This window comes from Elgaria multicarinata, chromosome 2, assembly GCF_023053635.1.
Source record: "Elgaria multicarinata webbii isolate HBS135686 ecotype San Diego chromosome 2, rElgMul1.1.pri, whole genome shotgun sequence".
NCBI lineage: Eukaryota > Metazoa > Chordata > Lepidosauria > Squamata > Anguidae > Elgaria > Elgaria multicarinata.
In genome coordinates, this window is record NC_086172.1 from 54485669 (window position 1) to 54511477 (window position 25809).

Sequence of the window (25809 nt, forward strand, 5' to 3'; positions counted from 1 at the left end):
GCCCAATGTGAAGGTAGGAAGGCTGTGCACCCACCAAGTTACTAGAAGGTCTGGAAGTATGTAACCATTTCACCTCTCTCAGTCTCTAGTGACAATGAACGTTCAGGGATGTGGGAAGCTAAAACAGACACTTCAAGTCCCCCAGCACACCCCCCCCACTTGCAGGTATCAATAAAGCAGTGGGTTCCTGTTTGGGTGTTGAGTCCCTGATAGCTGTCTGAGAATACTGTATGCTGACAATAAGCCTTTTGTGTGCCCAAGATTTCAGCATTTCACTAACAGATGGACATTTCACACTGGTTTCTCTATAAAACACACACATACACACACTCCCTTACACCAAGGAAGACCACTGATCCAACTAGCCCAGTACTGTATGCTCTTAAATATCAATCTCTTCATAGCCTCAGGCAAAAAAAATATGTTCCAGAACATTTAGCTTAGATCCTTTTAATTGTGAGCACCAGATACTGAATCTGGGATCTTCTGCATGCAAAGCATGTGCTCTTTTACTGAGCTATGGATCCATTCGAATATATATTCCTACTTCCAAGAGCTGGGTGGAGATTGACTAGTGGGGTAAATTAGGATGTCTTTGCAAGAAGTACCATATAACGGCACAGTGGTTCTCTAAAACTTCCTATAGGATTTGATTCCCTGTTGTATCTCAGTTTGATTTTTTTTAATGCAATTCATATTTACATGCAATCCATATTATATCAACAAATACCTTTATAAATTATTTAACTTTACACATTTCTCGTATCTGAAAACATGCACATCAACACTGAATTTCTCCTGCCTCTTGTGAAAACCACAACTTACTTGTTCCACCACCAGGACTAGTCAGAACCAGTGAAGGATGCGGCACTTCCATGCTTTTATGAAGTGTAGCCACAGCAATAATTTTCCGTTTATGAATGCATAGCTTAGTGACATCTTCATCTGCTTTAACATCTTCAGCTGTTCTTTGAGTCACAGCAACTCCAGGATCAAAATTAAATACCTTAAAAATAATACCAGAACCGTAATGTTATGAATACAGTCTTTTTGGTTAATTGTTTAAAACACTTCAGTAGAAACTCAAGTTGTAAGTAAGTTTCTCTCATTTTCTTGAAAAACAGTATGGGCTTTGCACCATATGGGTTGTGTGTTATTAATCATATTTATAGTAAATCCACTGAAATCAATAGGACTTAAGTTAGGTGAATTCTCATTGATTTCAATGGATTTACTCTAAGTATGACTAAATCTGAATCCAACCCAATATGATTGGTATTTCAGAGGAAATCAAGATTCATAAGATATACTGGGGGTACATTTCCTTTATTCTGAGCTGCTCTCCTTGTGGATGATGATTGAAGACTGACTGCAGGTTTAAACTGTCTGTGTGGTGACTTGCTTTTGCTGCCTTACTAAAGGTTTTTGGTCAACTTCTACCTTGGGGTCATCCTTTATCCACCATGTTTGAAAAAGTGAATTTCTGAGGGGATTTGGTGTAAGTTACAGATAGCTAAAAGAAGAAATATGGGAAAGAGCATCACAACCCAGAAAAAAACAAAAAACAAAACAAAAACAGAACCACTGAAGAGTACTGTAGAGTTTTGGCACTAAGAAGAAAGCACAATGATGATAACAATGTTGCAGTACTGTGTCCTGTCCAGCCAGTTAGCCATGTCTTCTTTCAGGATACTCCATTCCATTCCCTCCTCTCCCCAGTTTTCTGTTTCTTTCCCTTGCAACAGCCAGCCAGCCTTTCATGCCCACCGTGTATGCTCAGTTCTCACTGAGATGTTCCCCCCGCCACCCGCTTAACATTTTTTTCTAATGTTGTTTTGTGCTTCTGGAAACCCTGGGTTTCCCCTCAAGCCCGCATAAGAATCCATACTTGGAGAATGAGTTCACTATTAGTATATAGGATTTGCAAAGGCTGATGGAAAGCATCTCCCCCACTCATGAGAGAGAGGAGGAGAGTTGTATTTTTTTCTCCATTCATAAAGACGTCAATAAGAACTGTCATCAGAATCTGGATTAATCTGGATATTCATTTTAACTGCATTTTTGTAATATAGTTTAGTATTTAAATTTTATACCAGTGTTTATCTGCATGGTAATTTCTTCTATTTTTCTCTCTCTTAAGTATGACTATTTTAGAGTTCTCACTGAAGAGGACATTCTGCTTTTATGCTCATTAAGGCAATGGAGCCAAAAAAATCCCCTTCAAACTCCAATACAGAATGTAGAAAGAAGTTAATCTTAACATCAGAGACAATAATAACAATAGTAGTAGTAGTAGTAGAAATAATAATAATAATAATGATAATAATAATAATTTTATATCAACTTACGAAGTTATCTCCTTGGCCTATTAAATATCTCATATTGTTTTAAAAACAGTTTGGAGTCAAAACAATGGTTTTTAAAAACTGTATCGACTGCTCTGAAAGTCCCTCCAAATGTGTTGGGACTACAAACCTTATCATCTAGCACAGCTATTATTATACATTCTATAGTCTGACACATCTGGAAGGCATCAGTTTGGGGAAGGTTTCTCCAATTTTGGTCAAGTTCTTAGCAGGGATTAGAAGATATTTGGTTCAATATGTATTAATTTTGCATTCAGCATATTCAAGTATCTGATTTTACCTTGGGAAGGATGAGAGGACATTCTAAACCACACTTGCATGTTCCATCAGTCAGCAGGTATGTTTTAACCTGCTCCAAACAGGACAATAAAGACCCACTAGGACTGAAATAATAAAAAAATGGAAGAAATGTGCATTAATCAATATTGTTAGAAAATACTTTTAATATACAATTTTAGTATCAATTTAGAAAAAATAAAAACAGTAACACTTCCAGATCCTACAGCATTGGCCGCATAAAGGTTAGGGTAAGCACAATTTCTGTTTGGAAAAATACTTCTGTTATTTGTCTCTAACCAACTTTATACAACAAGAATTCAAAGCTTGACATTTCAATGATGCTCCATTGTTCTCTGGGGTATTGCACGGTACCAGCTTGTCTATTAATGTATAATGCACCGGATAACACATAAGGCACAGGATTGTGGAAATACTATGGAGCTATACAAGGGTAGAGTACATATTTCATACTGTATTGGGCTACAATAACAAAACACTGCTATTTCAATAGGACTGTTGTTGTTGTTGTTGTTGCTGTATTTATTTATATCTCGCCTTTTCCCCAATACTGGGCCTCAAGGTGCAATACCCAACTATGCAACAAGCAAATTTTTCATAAGTATAAAAATAAAAATAAATGGTAAAAATGCTAAAAATAAAATAAATGGTAACAAATCCAATTTGGAAACCAACTAGTAACTGTAGTGGGCAGAAGTGGACTTATAATATAGTGGGATTTTTTTGTAATTTACCTACTTTTATAAGCACTTATAGGTTATGACATTGTTTGAATTGCATTGTTGATGATGATCCATACTCTTATGTAAGAAGCAGCTACTGCGGAAAGCCAGCATAAGGTGAACGCCAAGTCTTTTGGGGCAAGTTGCACTTGATCTATTTATTCTTTTTAAATATTGTCGGCTCTGTGTGTGTTGCTGCTGGTGGTGAAGGTTTATGTGCACAGCAGTTCCAATTAAGAGGTTGGGAATGGAATTAAGGAGTCTTTCACATCCTGCAGTGTGCAGGGGCCCACGAATTTTGACTGGCCTTACTAGCCAGCCAACGTTTGTGGTTGCCACCACCCTGCCCTTCTCTGACATCACGCTGAGCTTCAGAGTTACATAAAAGGTGTGGTGAAAAGGAGCAGTAGGTGCCATTGCCATCAAGCAAGCAAGTTTGCGCATCAAGCAAGCAAGTGGTAGCAAGATGAGAATGGCAGTGAGAAGGTAGATTCACTGACGGAAGGGGGGCATTGAGGGTGTCTTTCCTAAGGGCCTTCATTAACTTCAGCTAGACTGACAAAACAGTTTGGATTCCTCCAATCTGAATTATCCACAATAATTAGTTAAGAATGGCGGGGTCCCCCAATTGCACAAATAAATACTTGCAGCTAGGAAAACAGCTTACATTTGTATCAATAGAAACTGCTTTTTAAAATTGTAAAAGTGGGAATGTTTAGGTGCCATTTTCATGAGTATTCTGTGTGCTTTTTAGGACTGACTGCATGCTTTCATAGGTTTCTACCTTTTTCTCTATTTGGTATTGCTCCTCCCAATTATGCTTTTGCCTTGGCTTTAAACAAAACATATAGTTGTTGCTTTGTAACTAACACTGCAAAACAACTGCAGATCTGTTGTTGCTCTACAGATGGAAGAACTGCTGAAGAGAAAGGAAGTGTCAATTGCTGAGACTGAAAACAAAGCTTTGAGTAGCTTAGCATGTTAATCAACCAGCTCCTCTTTCCAAATCTTAAGTAAACAAATTATGGATTGCATGCTTGCCCCAGCCCCACAAACACTGGACACATTCATGCACAAAAGGGCAGATCTCAGATTTTTGGTCAGAAAGCTCCAGATCTGTACCATTGTGGCTCAGCTGAAGTTTGCCAGAAAGATAGATTGTACCTATTAAACCCAAGACATTAACCCTATTTATAGTTTTAAAAATAGAAACAAAGTACTTAGAGCTAACTGAGTTCTGGAATATATATTCAGCAAAGGGGGGGGGGGGAAGCAATAAACGTTTCAATTTTTTTTAAAAAAAACCAGTGTATCTAGTAATGTAATTAAGTGGGGACGTGTTAGATATTTTTGAAAGTTTCAAAATCCAGAGAAATAATTCTAGAATACAAATATAGGGGAAGGTGAATTATTGATACTATCATGCTAACTGTCAAAATTTAAGTAGCAGTATTAAGCCATACAATTAAGACAATACAACAAACCCAAGGCCAGAAAATGCAAAATTAAGCAATTGCTCAAACTGACCTGAGACAGCAATGTGAATCAAGGCATACACTTCTTTTTAGGTTCTCCCAAAAACATGAAACATTTATTTGGGTTCTTATTTTCACATTTCCATGTATCACATGGTGGTTAGGCAGGTGACACTGATTCGTAAAAACAACCTTTTATTTTTCTCCCTCTCCCAAAATGCTAGAACCTGGGGTCATCCCATGAAGCTGATTGGTGGGAGACCCAAGATAAATAAGAGGAAGTACTTCTTCACACAGCGCATAGTTAAATTTTGGAACTCACTACCACAGGATGTAGTAATGGCCACCAATTTGGATGGCCTTAACAGGGGATTGGATAAATTCCTGGAGGTGAAGGCTGTCAATGGCTACTAGCTCTGATGGTTGTATGCTATCTCCAGTATTCGAGGCAGTAAACCTGTGTGCACCAGTTGCTGGGAAACATGGGTAGGAGGGTGCTGTTGCACCATGTCCTGATTTGTTGGTCCCTGGCCAATGGCTGGTTGGCCACTGTGTGAACAGAGTGCTGGATTAGATGGACCCTTGGTCTGATCCAGCATGGCACTTCCTATGTTCTTATATCATGGTAGCTACCTCTACCCTTCAATGGAATTTTTGCCACTGATACTTTCTCCTTTTAAAAAGTGAGACCTGTGCTCGAAGTGAGATGCTGTTCCACTTCTTTTCAGATGGATATAACTGAGTCTGGTCTAAACACCCCACTTCTTTTTTTCTCCCATTTCAGAAACTTAGTGGGACTAATGACCTAAGAGCACCCTAAAGTTGATGAGAATGGGCCTTTTTCTGTGGTAATGTGCCAATTATGAAATGCTCTCCCTGGATGCTGACTGATCTTTTCAGCATTTGGATAGCTTTAATGGTTGGTCCTTGGCAGCTTTTTTTTTTTTTTGGTGGTCATTCTTATGCTGTATGGGGAATGGTTTTAGGTGATCTTGGATGGACACCAATGCTGCCCAAGGGACTAGCAGTTCCTGAAACAGGCAACAGGAAGCAAAGGTTCCTGAAATGAGTAAACAGCTGGTCGAGTACTCACCGCTCCTGGAGATTCACATTTTTTGGCTGGGGATCCAAGTCAATCCTTTTTTGGAGGACTTAAAAGTCGTTTTGAAATATGAGGAATAAAACTCAACAAATCCTCCTCTTTCCCCTACCATAAGCAACATTTAGTTGTTGTGATAGTCTGACCTTGATGAAGCAGTTGTGAAACAGGTAGAAAAAAAACTGAGACTTGTAGCTTAACATCTCAGTTATCACTCTGTTATTGTAAACTACTTGAGTTTGGTACTGTTAACAATTTGTTTGGTCTCGCTAGGCAACAGAACTAGTAGAGGTTCAGCAGCAGCATAAGATACTGCTTCTTTAGTAAATTTATATGGCTTTCATGAATAATTTATATATTGCATTTTTACATGTGTATATGTAAAAATACTCTCACACACGTATATATAAGAAGAGTCATCCTGGAACTGACCAATGATCCATCTAGTCAAGCATTTTGTTCACACAGCTGATGAGATTTCATTGAGCATTTTGTTGCCAAATAAACCTACAAGGGGTATGATAGTTTAGTCTGGTCCTTCAAATTCAGTCATCTATCTTAATATGTAATTAGATGGATAATTCATAAACACTGACTGGGTTTGCATGACATGACAACCCATCGTGGTGACAAGCCAAGGTGGGTTGTCGTGTTGTGTGAACCCAGACTGATTCCTGCAGGGTGGCTTGTGCATGAGCAACAAGCCACCCTAACAACCCATGGCTTGTTTTGGGAGTTCTAACCCACAATGGGTTAGCGTGTCATCTGAACCCGGCACAGCCAAACTATTGCAGGTTGCAGGCCTTGGGCAGCAAGCTGCTCGGCAAGAGCGGCAGAAACCGCTGCTGCCCTGGCCGAGTGATCTTGCCCATAAATAAGTGACAGCTCCTCCAATGATGGCCAAGGGGCACTTTGGAGGGGCTGACATCAGTTCACTAACTTTTTAGTGAAAAAGAGAGACTCCTTTTCACAGCGATCTACATGCAATCCCTCTTTTTGTTCCGCTTGATATTAATCATGGCAACCTTTGACAGCTGTGGCTTGTATTTCTCTATGAAAATGACATGCTGGGCATCCCCAGGGGTCTGTTAAATCGTGGGGATCACCCTGCTAAGGGAATGGTCTGCACTCTTTCCCCCCACCTGTTAACTGTCAGGGACGCAAAATCAGTCTCCTCTTGTCATTTACCTTGTATATTTGACAGCTGAAACATACAAGGTATCAGAGAAGGAGAGTCAATTTATTTAGGACAGTCAGAGTTGCACACTTTCGCTACTCCCAAAATCCAACAACAACAAAAATATATTTTTTAAAAAAATTATGGGGACATTTGTGCACATTACCTAGGCTGGGGAAAAAATCCAATTTGCGCAAATGTCCAGAGGGAAAAATAATAGTAAAAAATGCTGATAAGCTTCCTGCAGAGAGGACAAAAAGAGTTCTGCTGCCACGTCCCCTGGGATACCTACCGGAGGGCCGACAGGGAGGAGGGGGAAAAGAAGCCATTGTTAGCTTGATTGTTTGTTGAGCTCATCATGGGTTGTTTGGCTTATTTCACAGGGTGGGTTGTTGTGTTGTGCGAACTCAGCCATTGGCGCATTGTTGAGGGTATTCTGGGATGTAGGTTATTGACTATAAACCCTTGTATTGACTATGCATTTCTTACATGGACACAAAAACAAGTAGGATTATAGGACACTTTAGATATAGATGTTGTTTGTTTTCCACAGAGCTGACAGATTTAATGAATAAGTTATCTGTTAATTTAGTGGATAGGAAAATGGTTACATTTTAGGAGATTTACTAACTGCAACTTCACATATGTGGGTTATGTGATTACGTGCCCTTATTTCCAACTCTATGTGGGACAGACAACTAGAACTTCAAATATTCAGATACTAAACACAAGAGTATGACTGGAATGCAATTTTTAAAAGATCCATTAACTGCCCGTTTTTTAGAATTCAGAAATGTACCAATCGACATGACATATTTTTTTGCCATGAGCAAGTGAACATTATTTCTCAAAAAGGTCAGGACCCACTTTTATTACTTACTAGACAGAAAGCTTTTTTGGATCCCTACTTTACATTCTTTCTCTAATAGGATGATGTCAGTATTATAATATGGCTTTTAAATATGTTCATAGAAAAATTTGTGTTTTTAATCTGTTTTTCAAAATATTTTCTATTAGATTTTGTATACTTTTAAAATAGCTCTAGGTTGAGAGGAACTAGCATCTAAGCTTCTTTTAGAAGTGTGCCATGCAGGATTGCAGAAGGAGTGCATTCTAGACTTTTGGGTCGGTTATTGCTCCCCTTGGTTAGTAGAGTGCGTTGCTTAAGGGATTACATTCCCTTTCTTTCCCCTTATGTGCTACTATAAGTTGTGATGGGATTTATGTACTAAAATAGTTGTTTTCATGTAGCATACATTAAGCAGTCCCCAGCCTCTTGAAATTTAATGGAGGTATTTGACAGCACTTTCTTAGAACTCCTTTTTCATGTCTCCAGTTCTGGTTGCAGTAAATTGTAAATAATTCATTTATGTAAATTATTATTTTTTGTTTGATAAACTAATGTTCTAATTTGAGCCTTTTGGTCAGTTTAAAGAAGTGATGGAGATTGGAAAGTATCCCATTATATATTAGGGAACTGGTCCCAGCAGCATGTTTAAGGAAGATGTATGGATTCAGCTGCCTTCTAACAATGTTTGCAAGAAACATTTTAATGCATATATAGTTTTGACAGTTTTTCCAAATGAGATTACGCAGTTTCTCATGAATTAATTGGTTATAAGATTGTTATTCCTTTAAACTGTATCAGTTTATCGATTTTATATTTATGTATTGTTTTAATGTACACAATGGCACAGATTGATTGTATTTCAGATTATTAAACTGAGATACTCATGAGGTTTTTTTCTTGCACATGCAGCCCATTTGCTCCTCTTTTCATTCAAGCCACAATTAAACCAGTAAGCCTTTAATTAACTATTGTTTCCTGTTTCATCCAAACCAGAAAACCATATTTACCAGCTTCAGAATGAGCCAGGATATTAAAGTAACTTCAAACTATGGTTTTAAACTTCCTGGTTTGATTGCTGCATGGTGTAAAGGGAGGTGTATGCCTATGCGGCAGGGTTTTGCTATTTTATTGTTTTACTCTGTACAGCACCATGTACACTGATGGTGCTATATAAATCAATCAATCAATAATAATAGGAGTGAAGAACCTTCATGGATGGGAAAGAAGCCAAGAAACGATAATCCAAACATGCCCGATGTGTAATTGTTGAATTATTTTACTTGTATCTATGTATTTTGAATGGTTTTGAATATTATAAACAGTTTAGAGATTGCATTCTCATTTTTATACAATTGTGGTGTTTTTGTTTTGGAGAATTGATGCGAGCTGTCCCATAAACTCTACCTAACCAAAATGCTAACATCACAAGAATGTTATGCCACAATCACTTATCTACTGTGTAAACTGGATTTCAGTCTTTCTCCTTTAATATTACAATACAAAAGGAAGTTACAATAGTACCCAAGCAATTTAAATATCCCAAACCCAGCATATGCAAAGGAAAGTAATGAGAGGGATCAAAAGGTGAATCCATTTCTTGTTTAGCTATAACAAATATCAGAAATCATCATCATAATAAAAAACCTTGATTAAAATGCTTCCAAGAATTAAATTTATTACTACCACCACTGTATGTCCTTTCATTGCCAGGTCCAGAAGCTCCTCAGTCCAGGTCTTGATAGGTGATGGGATTGATGACTTCCAGGATTAGGGGATGATATCTTTAGCTAACGAGGCAGGTCACAGAAAATTTCCTATGCAGCAATTCCAAGCATTCCAACATGCACGTAAGATAAAACTTACCTAATATACAGAACTCCATTTTGATCCACCCTCCGTTGCCAACCAACTGGGACTTGTACTGCCGGCAGTCCTCCATCCTTGTCCCCACCGTCACACTCTTTGCTTCCATTCATTTTTCTGATTCTGCTTATGACTCCTCAAAGATATCAACAATAAGATGATATCCTTATTTTATATATCATCATGGCCTTCAGAAGGCGGCCATACAGTACAGCAATTCCCAGTGTGTACAAAGTACATTGAGAAGCTCTGGCTCAGCCCATAAATACTGCCATTTTTGTTGCTGACAAGTCAGTTGCCCATTCTGATCAGTATTAAGTATGAAATGTTTTATTCCTTATGTAGTCATAAGGAAAGCCTAAATGAGTAAGAACAAATGTTTCCAGCTTGGGAAAATCATAATCCATCAATGCTCTGTTACTGGCCAGGAAGAGAGAAGAACGTTTATTTCTAGTTCAATAGCATGACTCCAAGCTTGATGACCAGCTAAGTTAATTTGTATTTTGAGAAAATAAGTCCCATTTTTACAGATGTGTCACAGCCAAGACCTCCAGGTAGTAAATCCGTTTTATATGCCACGGTCTTTTTGTTTTCTCGTCCTCTTCCATTCATTGTCCAAGGTACTCCTGGACAGTTCTTGTGATTCTCTCATGATGATACTGCTTCAGTATGAAAACCTGAGGGGGAGAAAACAAAAGCAGATAAGTAATATTACTAGAAAAAGGGAAGTTATGTGTGTGACTTTTTCTATTTTCTCTGACTGCTGCATTGAAGAAACTAACAGTATAACTCTTAAATGATTAAAAACTAGTACTAGTATTGGTTCATTATAACAAAATCCACTGGATCAGTAAGCCACCTTATTAGGAACAATGGTAAGACCTGTACAACAGTGGAACAGTCTGCCTATGGAAGTTGTGGGTTCCCCATCTCTGGAGATTTTTAAGAAGAGGCTGGACAGCTACCTTTCATGGATGGTTTAATTGGTTTTCTTGCACATTGCAGGATGTTGGACTAGATGATCCTTGTGGTCTCTTCCAACTCTACAATTCTATGATTCAAACTGCAATATTTGAGCTGTTGATTTATACAGAACAGGTTGGATCCAGAACAGCTCTCATATCCCAGGTGCCTTTGCGGCAGAAAACGTCTTGTCTTCCCCTCTTTGCTCTGATCACTACCCCTTTTCATTCCCTCTCCCCGCCCCCCAGTGCCTCATATGCAAATGGTGTCATATTTTTAAATTCTTATTGTTTCTTGGTTTTTTGCAAGTGTGCACTTATGGCTACCTGATATGTGGAGCCTTGCCTAGTCAATTTCCCTGTATGGTTCAGATGTCAAAAGGCGCAGGGAAGTGGCTACAAGGAAATCAACAATGTGATCCTCTTGCTTTCAAATGTCAAACTGACACTTCTCGAAGTCTTCCATCTTTTCAACTTTTTCATGAGTCTTCAGCTACTCCAGAAAGTGGAGATATTAATCCCTCCGCACTTTTCACTGCTCCTTTTGATGTTATTGAAGGTGTGCAAATTTCTTCCCTCTCCATATATTTCTCAGCCCTTACATTTTAGCAAATTTCCCTGCCATTTACTTCCCAGCCTTTAAATTTGTGCAAATATTTCCAACAGTTAAACAGAAACCCTTAAAGGGTGGCTGAACGGGACAGAGCAAATAGGGTGTCCAGACCAGCAGTACTTACAGCCCCCACCCCATGGGGCCCCATTCATTCCGTCCCATACAGCTGCCTTCTCAGCTTTTTTTTTTTTTTAAAAAAAAAAACACTGTCAGGGAAATTTGCATATATACCTTCTTGATTCTTAGTGGCCCTGTTTTGACTCCAATCCTGTTGGCACAGTTCGCTATTAAAGGGATTGATTATTTATATAACACAATTTGAATGTCCAAACCACTTCACATACTTTATTTTGCTGTTACATGGCAAAATTCTAAAAGAACTTCTTGCACTATCACCCTAAGGATGAAACTCTCTACAGATTCTTAAGGAAGAGTTCTGTGTAAACTGACAATTCACAAGCACCATCAAGAAAAGTAGTATCATAAAAGTATGATACAAGTGCCTATAGTCTGCACTCTCCTTAAACAGAAGAACGCACAGTACTGATAGCATAACCTTTATACAGTCCTGAGTCAATGCAACTCTTCTTTTAGAAATGTACACACTATTAATATGCATAGACAGGGCTATGCATTTTCCCCAGTGGCCAGCAATGAAGAACAGGTTTTAAGATATATGAAAGCAAATGCATACATTATGTTACTTCAAAGAGATAAAATTTCTGAAACAGATTTAGAGAGAGAAAATGTATTCAAAGCTAATTTATTACATTTATATCCTGCCTTTTTTCCTCCAAGGAACCCAAGGCAGTGTACATAATCCTCCTCCTCTTCATTTTATCCTCATAACAACAACCTTGTGAGGTAGATAGGGCTGAGAGTCTGTGACTGGCCCAAAGTCACCCAGTGAGCATCCATGGCTGAATGGGGACTAGAACCCGGAACTCCTGACTCCCAGTCCAGCAGTTTAGCCACTACACATTAACCACAATGTGACTCTGCACATAATGGTGTACATATTCCAGCCTCATGTTTTGCTACCTGCTACATAGGACTGGTTCAGTGAAATACTAAGGAGGACAGGGAAATACTTGCACTCCTGGAGATATTAGAGTAAGGACCTTGTAGGAAAAAAAATCAACCCAGTCAACCAATGTCTAAAAGACAATATATGTTGGTGGGTGGGTGAGTTTCTGTTTCACAGACATAGAAACCTTGACTCCATGCAGTTGTCCACAAGTGAAACAGTTTTAACTCCACATAAGTTTGCACTTGCACTATGCTATTTTTTGGAAAGGGAACTGCATGTTCTGCATGAGGATGGCTCCTCTTTCTCTCTCTATAGCTGTTGTCAGTCATAGGTCATTATGTCCCCTCTGGACGGAGTCAGGGATGAAGCACCTTCCTACTACATGGGCTGCAAAGGTGAGGGAAGGGGAGCAGTGGTGATGCACTTTCCTACCACCATACACCAAATCGTTCCTCAGGGGTATAGAATGGCAGCCTCAAAGCCTCCTCTCTTCTTCACGCAAAATTCAATAAACTCATCTACTTCTGTGCACTATGAAGGAGCACTGATGAGGGCTTCCCTTTCCTATCGTATCTTATTGCCATGCCACAAAGCATGTGGTGGGAGGAAAAAGCATCACAATTCCCCCTTCACAACCTTGTTGTAATTCTATCATACTTTGTTGTAACTCAATCATGATGAACTTTTGCTGATTGAAGTGATAGCCACTGGCTAACAGTTCAAATGAAATGGGATTCTGTTAATAAGCAATTCCCTACAGGAACTCAATTTCCTAGCCAGTCCCAGTTTTCCAGGAACTGGTCAGCCGGAAGTGAGTAGAGATGAGGAAGGGAAAAGTGCAAAACTTGGGGAAAGAAGACGAGAACTTCAACAAGGAGAAACGGAAAGCAACAGATTTAGAACCCTATCCTAGGCATGCTACTCAGAAGTGAATCTTGCCAAACTAAATAGAACTTACTGCCAATGTGGACGGCTTCACAGCCTTAAAGTAAAACAAAGCCTCTGTAAAAGAACTCTTGTTTGGAGAGAATTTAAGCTGTTTAAGTTGAATCTAAAAGTTGCAGCAACTCCTCAAAGTCTTTCCTACCTCCCTGTGAATATCAGAGTAACTGCAAAGAACAAGGATGCATATACTTGAGCCAAATGTTTCTGCCTGAAAATCATTGGTCTGATCCACATATTAATTATATTACTATTACTGGTATTACATTATAATAATGATGATGATGGAACACAGTAAAATCTGAAAGGAAACAAAATCAGTAGAGTTAGCAGGCTACAATTCGGTTCACAGAATTAAATGCATGGCTTCCATGGCAACTGCTATATAGAAGTCTGAGGGATACTTTTTTATTTATGCTTTTAAAAAGCATCAAACGCATACAAATTGGTGTTAAATTTACTGCCCTCAAATAGCACTGTCTTAGTAGGGCTCATTAGGGTTGATTTATAATCAAAGGATTCTGTGTTGTTTCCCACCCTGATAGTGGGGTTTGGTTTTCTCCTGTTTCACCTCTGGCTTTATGACCTAGTTTAGACAGTATCCACCTCTGCATTCTGCCTCCAAGGGTCCCCACTTCTAGAAGTAGGGGTACATCCATTCAGCTTCTGCCTCCTCTGTCTCTTTCCTCAGGCTCTCTTTCACATGTTTCTCACCCATGACATCCCTTGTCTCTTTTCTTTCAACTTGTGGACTCCTTTTTGTGACGTGGACCATTTAATGAAGCCATGACCTGCTGATTTCCCTAACTGGCCTCATTCCTAGTTGTCCCTTATTACAGATCCTGCCTTTCCTATGTACCTTATCAGGCTGAACACCACTGAGCACTCTGAGTCCAAGTGGGATATTCTATTATAGAAGCAGACAACTCAAGTGAAAAGACCAATACTAGATGCTCTAGATTTGTGTGGGAGTCTCCTGAGAAATGACTCACTATCAATCTCTCCAGCACAAGTTCAACAAGTGTATTCTATTCTAAGTCCCAACCTGTGAATTCTCTTGGAACTAGTGCTGTTCCAAGAAATAGTGTGTGTGTGTGCGCTTGCTTGCTTGGTAGGCACCACACACAGTAAGGGGCTTCCACAATGGCAGCCACTCCATTTTCAGTCTCAATCCTTGAAGGAGTGTGCCACTCTCTACCATGTGGTGATGAACTTCATCTAAAATCTGCCCAGAACGCTGTTTTATACAAAAAGGTCTGGCTGTCTGAGCTGGGCAGAAAACTGAGAGAGAAAACAAAGGGAAGGGACACCAACACACAGACATGCACAGTATCATAATCTAGTTACTTTCTTGTGGAGCAGCAGGCAAGTAACAACAAATACACATGCACAGGAATGCATGTTAGGTCAGTAACTTCCTAACATGCTTTGGTTCATTCTTTGATGGACATTTGTCAATATATAGAAAACTGTCACTTGAGTAAACTGGTGTCTAAAGTTCAAAAAACACCACCCCAAAACACTGTTGCTGAAAACAAGCATTACCATTATTTGGGTTCACCGGCTCATGTGTAGAGTTAATGTTGGAAGAGGGACATGGACACACATGTAAGCCATGCTTCAAAGTCCTTGCAAAGTCCTTCCCATCAGTGTTCACTTCAGAAGATATAGGACAGATACCTGTGCCTGAACTGATGTTTTCAGGAAGGGAGTCTGAGGAACTGAGGCAAATAGTGGTGACAAAGGATGAAGTTCTCAACCTTACTGACAAACTGAAAGCAAATAAATCACCATGCCCAGATGGTATCCATCCTAGGGTTCTCAAAGAACTAAAGTATGAAATTGCTGATCTTCTAACCAAAATATGCAACATGTCCCTATTTATTTATTTATTTATTTATTTATTTATTACATTTTTATACTGCCCAATAGCCGAATATTTTTGTGAACTGCTCTCTGGGCGGTTCACAAAAATTAAATCCATGAAGAACATAATAAAACAACCAACAATCTAAAAACACAAAATGCAGTATAAAAAGCACAACCAGGATAAAACCACGCAGCAGAAACTGATATAAGATTAAAATACAGAATTAAAACAGTAAAATGTAAATGTGTTAAAATTAGTTGTTAAAATACTGAGAGAATAAAGCTGGCGACAAAAGGAATACAGTGTAGGTGCCAGGTGGACCTCTCTGGGGAGCTCATTCCACAGCTGGGGTGTCACAGCGGAGAAAGCCCTCCTCCTAGTAGCCACCTACCTAACTTCCTTTGGCAGGGTCTCACGGAGAAGGACCCCTGTGGATGATTTTAAGGTCCGGGCAGATACATATGAGAGGAGGCGTTCCTTCAAAGAACCTGGCCCCAAGCCGTTTAGGGCTTTGAATGTTAGTATCAGCACTTTGAATCGGGCCCGGACCTGGACTGGCAGCCAATGAATTTGTAAAAGGACTGGCATAATGTGGTCTCGCTGGCCAGTCCCCGTTAGTAAACGGGCTGCCCTGTTTTGAACCAGTTGAAGTTTCTGGACTGTTTTCAAGGGCAGCCCCACGTTAACGCATTGCAGTAAACCAAACGAGAGGTTATCAGAGCATGGATAACTGTAGCTAGGCTATCTCTGTCCAGATAAGGGCATAGTTGGTATATTAACCTAAGCTGATAAAAGGTGCTCTTTGCCACTGAGTTCAGCCTCTGTACCAGAGGACTGGAAGTGGGCCAATGTAACACCAATTTTAAAACAAGGAATCAGGGTGGGGTGTCTGGGAAATTACAGGCCAGTTAGCTTAACGTCTGTTCTGGGTAAATTGGTTGAAAACATTATTAAAGACAAAATTAGTAAGCATATAGAAGAACAAGTCCTGCTAACTGCTTCCACAAAGGTAAGTCATGACTTGCTAATCTTTTAGAGTTTTTTGAGAGTGTCAATAAACATGTAGACGGGGTGATTCAGTGGAAATTGTTTACATGGATTTCCCAAAAGTTTTTGACAAAGTCCCTCACCAAAGACTCCTGAGCAAACAGCCATCATGGAATAAGAGGAGAGGCCCTCTTATGGATCAGTAACTGGTTAAAGAACAGAGAACAAAGTGTAGGAATTAATAGTAAATTCTCCTAATGGAGGGATGTAAACAGTGGGGTCCCAGAGGGCTCTGTATTTGGACCAATGTTTTTCAATTTGTTCATAAATGATCAGGAATTAGGAGTGAGCAGTGAGGTGGCCAAGTTTGCAGGTGACACCAAATTATTCAGGTGATTAAAACAAAAAGGGACTGCAAAGAGCTCTGAAATGATCTCTTGAAATTCGGGGAATGGTATTAAAATGGTTCAAAGCAAGTAAGTGTAAAGTGATGCATGTTGGGGCAAAAAATCCCAACTTCATGGGATCTGAGTTAGCAGTGACTGACCAAGAAAGTGATCTTGGGTTGTGGTGGACAGCTCGATGAAAATGTTGACCCAGAGTGCAGCTGTAATTAAAAAAGGCAAATTCCATGAGAAAAAAACTGCCATTATCATACTACCTTTACACAAAATCGATGGTGTAACCACGCTTAAAATACTGTGTACAGTTCTGGTCACCACAGCTAAAAAAAGATATTGTAGAACTGGAAAAAGTCCAGAAAAGAGCAACAAAAATGATCAAAGAGCTGGAGCAACTATCCAACAACTTTTAGATTCAACTATCCAAAGTATGTTCTGCTTGTTGGTTTCCCATGGGAATGAATTAATACCTTGTTGGTTTCCCATGGGAATGAATTAATACCTTTATTGAATAAGTCTTCTGACCAACTAGTTGGCCACTGTGTGAACAGAATGCTGGATTAGATTGGCCTTGGTCCGATTCATCATGGCTCTTCTTACGTTCTTATTTGGTTGGGTCAGTTCATAGCTGTTCTCATTTAGATATACCAAACAAAGCAACGTTGAATGCTACTAAGAAAGAGGAAAAGTTAGCAGGCACTGGAGTCACTAGGGGCAGTTAGCAGGCACTGGAGTCACTAGGGGCAGGTTTGGCACTAACTGACATTCTTTGGAGACAACATTGCACTGGGGCAAAAACACTGTAGTGGGGGCATTGCACTGGGGGATAACTACACTGACACACACAGTGTCATTTCAGAGGTTCCTGACATATGCAGCCCATCCATTGATATACATCCTGCTTTTCATGACAGGTGTTTCAGTAGTATTTAATGGTATTGACGAGAAATAAAGTTTAACCATCTTCCTATTATCTGTGACTTGTCAAATATTATAAACAGCAAGAGTAATTTGCATAATTGTCTATGGAGATTTCAGGAAGGTTTTTTTTTTTAGCTAGCACTGTAAGTAGGCACAAAGTGCTTGCTTCAGCTAAGAATGTCATTTTCAGACCAAGTCTACTTTCTGTCAAGCCTTTTAACCTTGAGAAGTGTTTGAAGTTGGACTGCAGACAGTGTCAGGGTTTTAGTAATGTAAAAATAGGAGCATGTGTGTACTTTTAAGCATAAGCCACTTAGCATTAAAATTTCATTTTTTTTCTCCCTGCTCTAGGAACAAAACTATAGAACATATGAAGATCCACAAGAAAACATACTGAATAGTGCTAGCAATTGTGGTTGTTGTTTTTTAGTAGACATAGAACATTTAAAATGCTTTCTGTTCAAGAATGACAGTGTTATTTGTTAACCTATGATGGATAGTGAGCCATGTACTGTGGGTTGTTTGGCATGGTTTGTGCACCCAACAGAAGATCAGGCGCACTATTCACAATGTGTAGCTTGTAACCCCTCCCTTCCCACTCGGTCCTCCAGCTAGCTCGGCCCAGCATCTTGGCGGCAGAATTTGTCTTGTCTGCTGCCATGCCCCTGTCCCCACTCCAACTGCGATCCCAGTTGGAGCCTTTATTTTATTTTTTAAAAATTGGTTATTCGCAGTTGCGCAACTGTGGATATTTAAAATATAGGGGCTTGCCTTGGCTTCTCAGGTCAAGTCTACACTGTAGCAAGGATGTTTTGACATTGCCCTGTACCTTGGGGGTGACCTGCTAGGAATCCCACTTGCTTGAGTCCCCAGCTGTGCAGGGGGTTGACAGCTATCAAATGAGCTGTCAAAGCTGGCCATGCCTAATAGAAACAGAGGTGGGGCGAAATTACTGGATCTGCTTGAAAAAAACTCTCTTTGTCATAGGAGTTTCTGCTGCTATTTTTGAGTGACTGATGCCCTTTTCCCATGATAGGTTGGCATGTCTGGGTTTGGATGACATGCCAATCCACTGTGGATAAAACAGCCCGTAGAACAGACAACGGGTTATCAGGTTGGGTTCACATAACATGGTAACCCACCATGGGCTGTTCAAGCAAACAACACATTGTGGGTTAGTGGGTTATGCGAATGCAGTCAATAATACACTTACCTATAGTAGCGATTGATTCCCATTGGACTAGTGGGGTAGAGGGCAGCACAGAAGTCATAACAAGCAAAGTAACATCAAGAAGCAAGTAAATTCAAAAGCATGAGTGCAAAGCAGAGAGCTGGTGGGTGGGGTGAGTGATCATAAAAACATTCTTTGAATCTATGTTTTCTTGCTTCAGCAGCCCATTGCACAGAAAAGGCAAACTATGAGCAAAAAACCACTGCAGTGAGGGTAATCAAAAAGGATTATAATGTGGCATATCTAGGGGGTAGTAAAACATTGACAATAAAAAAATACCTCTGAGTGTCTCTCTCTCACACACACGGACACTAAGACACAAAGCAAAGGAATACACCTGTTGGCTGCTTTTTATGTCCAGCCTCCCAACCTGATGTGTAGTTGCCTGACTACACTGCACAGGGGGATTTTTAAGAAAATGCAAGTGGGAGTATGGTTACAGGGATTCTATAAAGCCGCTGCACTTGATGACAGAAATCAGCCCCATGAGTATATCTGTCAGCCAATCACAGTGAACCTTGGGGGAGTGGTCATCCCAGATACCCCGCCTAAGCTTTAGAGTAGGATTTCTAAAACCTTTTCCTCATGGATCCAAGCTGTGCATGTATGCAGAAGGCTTGTCAGGCAGGAAGACTAAGGGGGAAGTGTGTACAAAGTAGCAGAAAAGGGCTAAATCTAGCTGCAGATGAGAAAATTAGAGAGTTCTAAGGGAATGAGTTCTGGCTGGGGTGGGGTGGGGGGCTATCTAGCAGGTGGGAGCAGGTGGGAGATGCCCTCCCTGACAAGATTGCATACAATGGAGAGGGAAATCCAATTTAAGTGGCGCACAGCGGTAAAGCAGCAGTTTCTGCAGCTGAAACTCTCCCCATGGCCTGAGTTCGATCCCAGCGGAAGCTGGTTTCAGGCAGCCGGCTCGGGTCGACTCAGCCTTCCATCCTCCCGAGGTCGGTAAAATGAGTACCCAGTTAGCTGGGGGAAAGGTAATAACGGCCGGGGAAGGCAACGGCAAACCACCCCGCTATAAGGCCTGCCAAGAAAACATCAGCAAAAGCTGGCGTCCCTCCAAGAGTCAGTAATGACTCAGTGCTTGCACGAGAGGTTCCTTTCCCTTCCTGAGAATATAGTAGAGGAAAGAATGACAACTTATAATTTTAATGTATTTAATATAATGCAGCATAATTGGGTAGTATGCATTGTGGCACAGAATTTATGAAGGCTTTCCATAGGAGCTATTCTTTCTTACCAGTACCATTGTTTACATATACATGATTAGGAAAAAAGACTATTTGGTTCTACCTTTTGACATGACTACCTTGTGGCATGTTCTTGGGAACAATCAATAAATAATAAATAAATAAAATCAATAACTTGCTAGTTTCGGAACCATTATTTTTGAAATTCTTTTATTAATTACACTGGCAACAAGGTCCTAGGAGAGGTAAGCATGACATTAGGTAAGTGTAAGGGATTATTGTCTTCGAGACACTTTTCTTTTTCTTTTTTTACATCTTGTTTTCCTTAGAATCACTAAGGATTCCTTGCTTTCCAAAATGAACAGCTTGTTCTGTTCTATGGGGTTCAGATAATATTAAATGATAACTCAGTATGTAGCTTCTGTCTTTATTGTCTGGGAAAGATTTATAGAATTAAGCTACCATCCGTGAACACTCGCTTCTGAGCACGGAAAGAAAATATTCTCCATCCGACTGATGTTTATTTAGAGCTGCAAAAGACTATTTTGCCTCTGTGTTTGTGCGCACGCGCTTGCATGCACACACAGTGAGACAGAATGCCTAATGCAAAGCTTTGCAACGACAGGAGCAGGAATTTAGTCACCTACAAAGGAAAAACCTCATGGTTTGAGCAGTCACTGGGTTAAATACTTCTCTTGTTAATTTAAGTTAGTTAAATTTACTCAGCAGAAAAGAAATGAAAATGTACAGATCAACTATTTAGGACATGTTTTGATTACAAATATATAGTGACTTCATCTGCAATTTAAAAAGCAAAAGCAAGGAAACCTAACTAATAATGCTAATGCATGTGCTAAGCATATAAGAGTTTAACTGAAGATATATCCTGGTTTTCTGTGACACAGCTATTCAGAGAATACATCTATAGTAAATTCAGCGGCCAAAAGTGGGTACAATCATGTGAAAATTAGTTGTGACTATGGCTGCGATGCTAAATACATGTATTAGATAATAAATTACAAGTAAGGACGCAGAGGACCAGGTTGCCCATCTCAGTGAAATCAATGGAATGCAAGCAGTATTTATATCTCGAGCAAAAGAAATTGAAAGATTCAAATCTGTCTGGAAATGTCACCTTCTTATCTCAAAACATGCCTATTCTGATGCATAATTATTCTCTACTTACTCAGAGGTGAAGGAAATACACTCTGCATATGCTCAGAGGTACTGGATCACTTTCCTTGTGTTCCAGAGTCGAACCTGGCATTGAGCACAGAGCCCTAACCCAAATGAAACACTGAAAACAAGAGGTTCTCACTGTTTTCAAAGGGATTTCCTTGCAACTAACTTTTGTTGTATTTTGTTTAATATAAATATTTTGTTATATTTTTACATAGTAAACGAAGGGGAGATCTATGCATTACAAAGAAGTATGAGCACCACTTCCTCCTCTAGTGGAGTAGCATGGGAAAAAGACACCAGAATGCTGTCCCCACAGTGCTGTATCAATCAGCCATATATGAACATAAAGGCCCTGTTCAGACAACATGCTAAACCATGCATTTTAACCACAAAATGGTTAATGGAATGCATTAAGGTTAATGTATTCTGTTAACTATTTTGTGGTTAAGCAGCAAGGTTTAGTGTGTTGTCTGAACGGGGCCAAAATGACATGGATCCATTAGCTATATATTTTAAGGCAGGAAACAGAGATCAAATAAATACCAATTAAATTGATTTTGGTCATGATGACAGCTTTTCTACACACTGTTTTCTTCACAGGCCATTAAACTATATACATGGACTCTCCCTTCTCTACAATATCCTACCTAGTATAAAATTAGAACATAAAGAAAATCATTTTTACTTACATGCTTAAAAAAAAATCACTGGACAACTGGATACACACACAGTCACTGAATCTCATCAGCCACTGCAACACCAACATCTATTTTACAATCCTCATAAACATTTCTTAGTTTTGAAATATGCAATATAAAAACTAATTTTAAAAGATTGCAGTCATGCAGGAAGAACACAACAATTAAATAGTATAAAATTAAATTAAATGGTGTTGCTTTGTACAAGGAGCACTAATAGTGCAGAGAAATAATAAGTCATTCAGATTCAGTCTCTGTGCAGGAATGTGTCAAAAATATAGTGGGATAGCAAATTAAACCTGTAAATTATGCTTTTGTGCTAAAGTACTAAGTCATGTGACCAAGCTATTTTTAGAGACATAGAATGTTTTCCCAAAGTGCTGTTCTTAAAATTGTTTACAGAAACAATCAGGAAATAATCAACAATTTCATGAAAAGTCTGCCATGAGAGAGTACTCTTAGCATAATTGGTACTATATTAACACAAAATTAACTATTTAGAACCTTGTTCAAGCTCTGTACTACTATAGGTGAGTTCATGCTATCCAGAAGCCTGATCATAAACATGCATACCAAAAGAATTCATTGGGACTTAAGTATACTAAAGGCTGCAGTCAAAGATGGTGCTCCTTCCCTCCCATTCCAGTTCTTCCCCTCTCTTATGCAAATTCTCTCTCCCTTGATTTTATGAATCAACCATGGTGTATGAGCATGCTTACACCAATATCAACACTGCACCATGGTTAGATTTAACTAACCATTGAAAGGTGAAAGAAGAAAGTGCAAAAGCTGGGTTGCAGTTAAACCTCAAAAAAACCAAGATTATGGCAACCAGCTTGATTGATAACTGGCAAATAGAGAGAGAAAACGTGGAGGCAGTGACAGACTTTGTATTTCTGGGCGCAAAGATTACTGCAGACGCTGACTGCAGCCAGGAAATCAGAAGACATTTACTTCTTGGGAGGAGAGCAATGACAAATCTTGATAAAACAGTTAAGAGCAGAGACACCACACTGACAACAAAGGTCCGCATAGTTAAAGCAATGGTATTCCCCGTAGTAACCTATGGCTGTGAGAGCTGGACCACAAGGAAAGCTGAGTGAAGGAAGATAGATGCTTTTGAACTGTGGTGTTGGAGGAAAATTCTGAGAGTGCCTTGGACTGCAAGAAGATCAAACCAGTCCATACTCCAGGAAATAAAGCCAGACTGCTCACTTGAGGGAATGGTATTAAAGGCAAAACTGAAGTACTTTGGCCACATAATGAGAAGACAGGATACCCTGGAGAAGAGGCTGATGCTAGGGAGAGTGGAAGGCAAAAGGAAGAGGGGCCGACCAAGGGCAAGATGGATGGATGATATTCTGGAGGTGACAGACTTGACCTTGGGGGAGCTAGGGGTGGCGACAGCCGACAGAAAGCTCTGGCGTGGGCTGGTCCATGAAGTCACGAAGAGTCGGAAGCGACTGAACGAATAAACAACAAACACCGTGTTTAGTTTTGAAATGAAAGGAGAGAGGAATTTATGTGGGAGAAGTAGCAAGGAATGAGGAGGAAGAAGCACATGAGCCCACGGTATGCTCCCAATATTGTTGTTGTTTGGTTTTATGATTGTAAGCTGCCCCAAGGGCATTTGCTAGTTGGACAGTGTATAAATCAAAGAAATAAAGTCCAATACATGGTAAGAACAACAGGATTGTTATATCTGCGCTGGGCAATAGCTACAAAAACCTCAGTTTTCAATTAATAGATGTAACAGATATTTCAGTACCGTATATTGCATATCATTTCCCAACTGAAGAGAGCATTAAACTACTCAATTCTCCACTCAAGCCTTAAGGTGAGGAGGAAGGAGTAAATGACCCATTGGTATGCTCTTTATCTTTCCCATCACCCTACTTCCTGTTCAGCTTCCTGCAGTAACTCTATTCCCCTTGGAATATTTCTACTCATTGGGAGAAGACAATGTGAGTGCTATTTCTACGCTCCCCCACCATAGGCCTACAGAAGCTTTCAGAGAAATCTAGAGTTGATATTAGCTACCCAAGAGCTTCCATCAGATCTGTACATGATGACTTCACAATAACAAGAGCAGCCAACTCCAGCCCACATGATCACACCTTTTTAAAGAAGAAATGATACTGTGTTTCAATAAATATTTTTTAAAACAAACCAACAAACCAACACTGTATTAGTTCTTGTCCACTGCCAAGGCCAGGTTTCTCTAGGTTTCAGAAAACTGCAGCAGAGAATTAGGAGAAATTCTAACTACTGAACTCCACTAAGAAGCATGATGGCTGACCTTCTGCTAGCACAAGGACCACACCTTTTTCTTTTCTTTTCCCAGATAGGGAATAACTACTAACTAGCCATTGTTGAAGCAACAATAGCCATTTGGCATTGTACAAAGCGTCAAGCATCTTTGGGATGTATTTCTCTTAGAACTGTGCTGCACATCTGCTCCTCCAGTCTGATGAGTCCATTCTAGAAGAGGGTGGCCTTGATCTTTATATGGTCAAACCTCACCTGCACCTCTGGTTCAGGGACTACTTGTGCTCCACTTAGAGCAGGACTTAGAAATGGGAGCTTTGTGCCAGCTCTACTGAAATGTATGTGGAGAAGTGATGCTGATATCTATGAACTTAACCTTTATTTATGAAAATGTTTTCTAACTGGTAGCTGCAATTACTCCCTATTTTCAAACAATACTTGCCTCATACATAAAGAGCTTCAGTCAAGAGAAAAATGTATAATGGTAACACATTTGGTGCATATTCATTACCAACTCTGCTCATTACTCAAAGTTAGATAAGAAAAAAACACCTTCACATTTTCTGAGAAATTATTCCATCTTTAGTGTTTTTCAACTTACACAAAAGGACTTCTTGTGACAACCATTAAATCACTTTTAAAAATATCACATTACATATCACATTGCAGTATTTTTAAGGAGTGATTAAATGCTGGGTTGATCAGGCAATGGAAAGGAGGATTCCCCACCACCAACACCCCCCTTCTTCAGCTATTGTCTTTTCCAGTCCTAAAAATGATGTAGCTGACAAGCAAGAGATGCTCATGTCATTCATGATATGGCATCATCTGTGGCTCACTAAACTGACTTTAAATTGTCCTACATAAAGCAAGGGTATTTTCTATTCACAAAGTCCTTAACATCTACTAATGCTCCAAGCAACAATACTTATCAAAGTGAACAAGGGTCTTGATTTAGTAAAAAGAAGGAGGAAAAAATTTCACTTCGCATCCCTCATGTTATTAAAGAAGCTTCACTATACGATTCTTTGGGGGAAAGCAACATAACCTTTTAAAAATTAACAAACAGGTAAGATGAAGCATAACTTAGCTGAATTGTATGAACAATGAACAGCAAAGCAGATGTTTCTGAGGTGTTTTAAAGGCCGCCATTCCTCCAAGCAGCTCAGGCCATACATTCCTCTTGCCATTTTATCCTCATGACAACACTGTGGGCTCATCCACACCAAGCAGGATATTCTACTATGAAAGTATGAAAGCGGTATATAAAAGGCAGGAGCCACACTACCTGTTTATAGTGGTACTGAAGTGCACTGACAACTATTCGGGCCCATGGACACATACCATATACCGCTTTCATACCACTTTCATAGTGCTGTATCCTGCTTGGTGTAGATGTGTCATGGCCCCCAACAGTTGTCAGTGTACTTCAGTTCCACTATAAAGCAGTAGTGTAGATCCTGCAGTGCACTTCAATACAGCTATAAAGCAGTAGTGTGGTTCCTGCCTTTTATATAAGGCTTTCATACCTCTTTCATATTGGAATATCCTGCTTGGTGTAGATGAGCCCTCTACGCATGTTGAGCTGAAGGATGGTAACTGGTCAAAGGCTATTCAGTAAGCTTCATAGTCAAATGGGAATTTGAAGACAGATCTCTTTGG

At 39.7% G+C, this 25809-nt stretch overlaps 1 protein-coding gene across 1 annotated transcript in view; it reads right to left on the reverse strand.

The window, feature by feature from the left end:
• MBD5 (methyl-CpG binding domain protein 5) overlaps positions 1 to 25809 on the reverse strand; it is a 111553-nt gene that overhangs the window by 38964 nt on the left and 46780 nt on the right. The window contains exons 2-4 of the mRNA XM_063116570.1: positions 9850 to 10526; positions 2647 to 2749; positions 826 to 1006 (exon numbers count right to left, since the gene is read on the reverse strand). Of these exons, the coding sequence (XP_062972640.1) occupies positions 826 to 1006; positions 2647 to 2749; positions 9850 to 9962 (397 nt within the window). The 5' untranslated portion in view covers positions 9963 to 10526. The remainder of the gene's footprint in view (positions 1 to 825; positions 1007 to 2646; positions 2750 to 9849; positions 10527 to 25809) is intronic.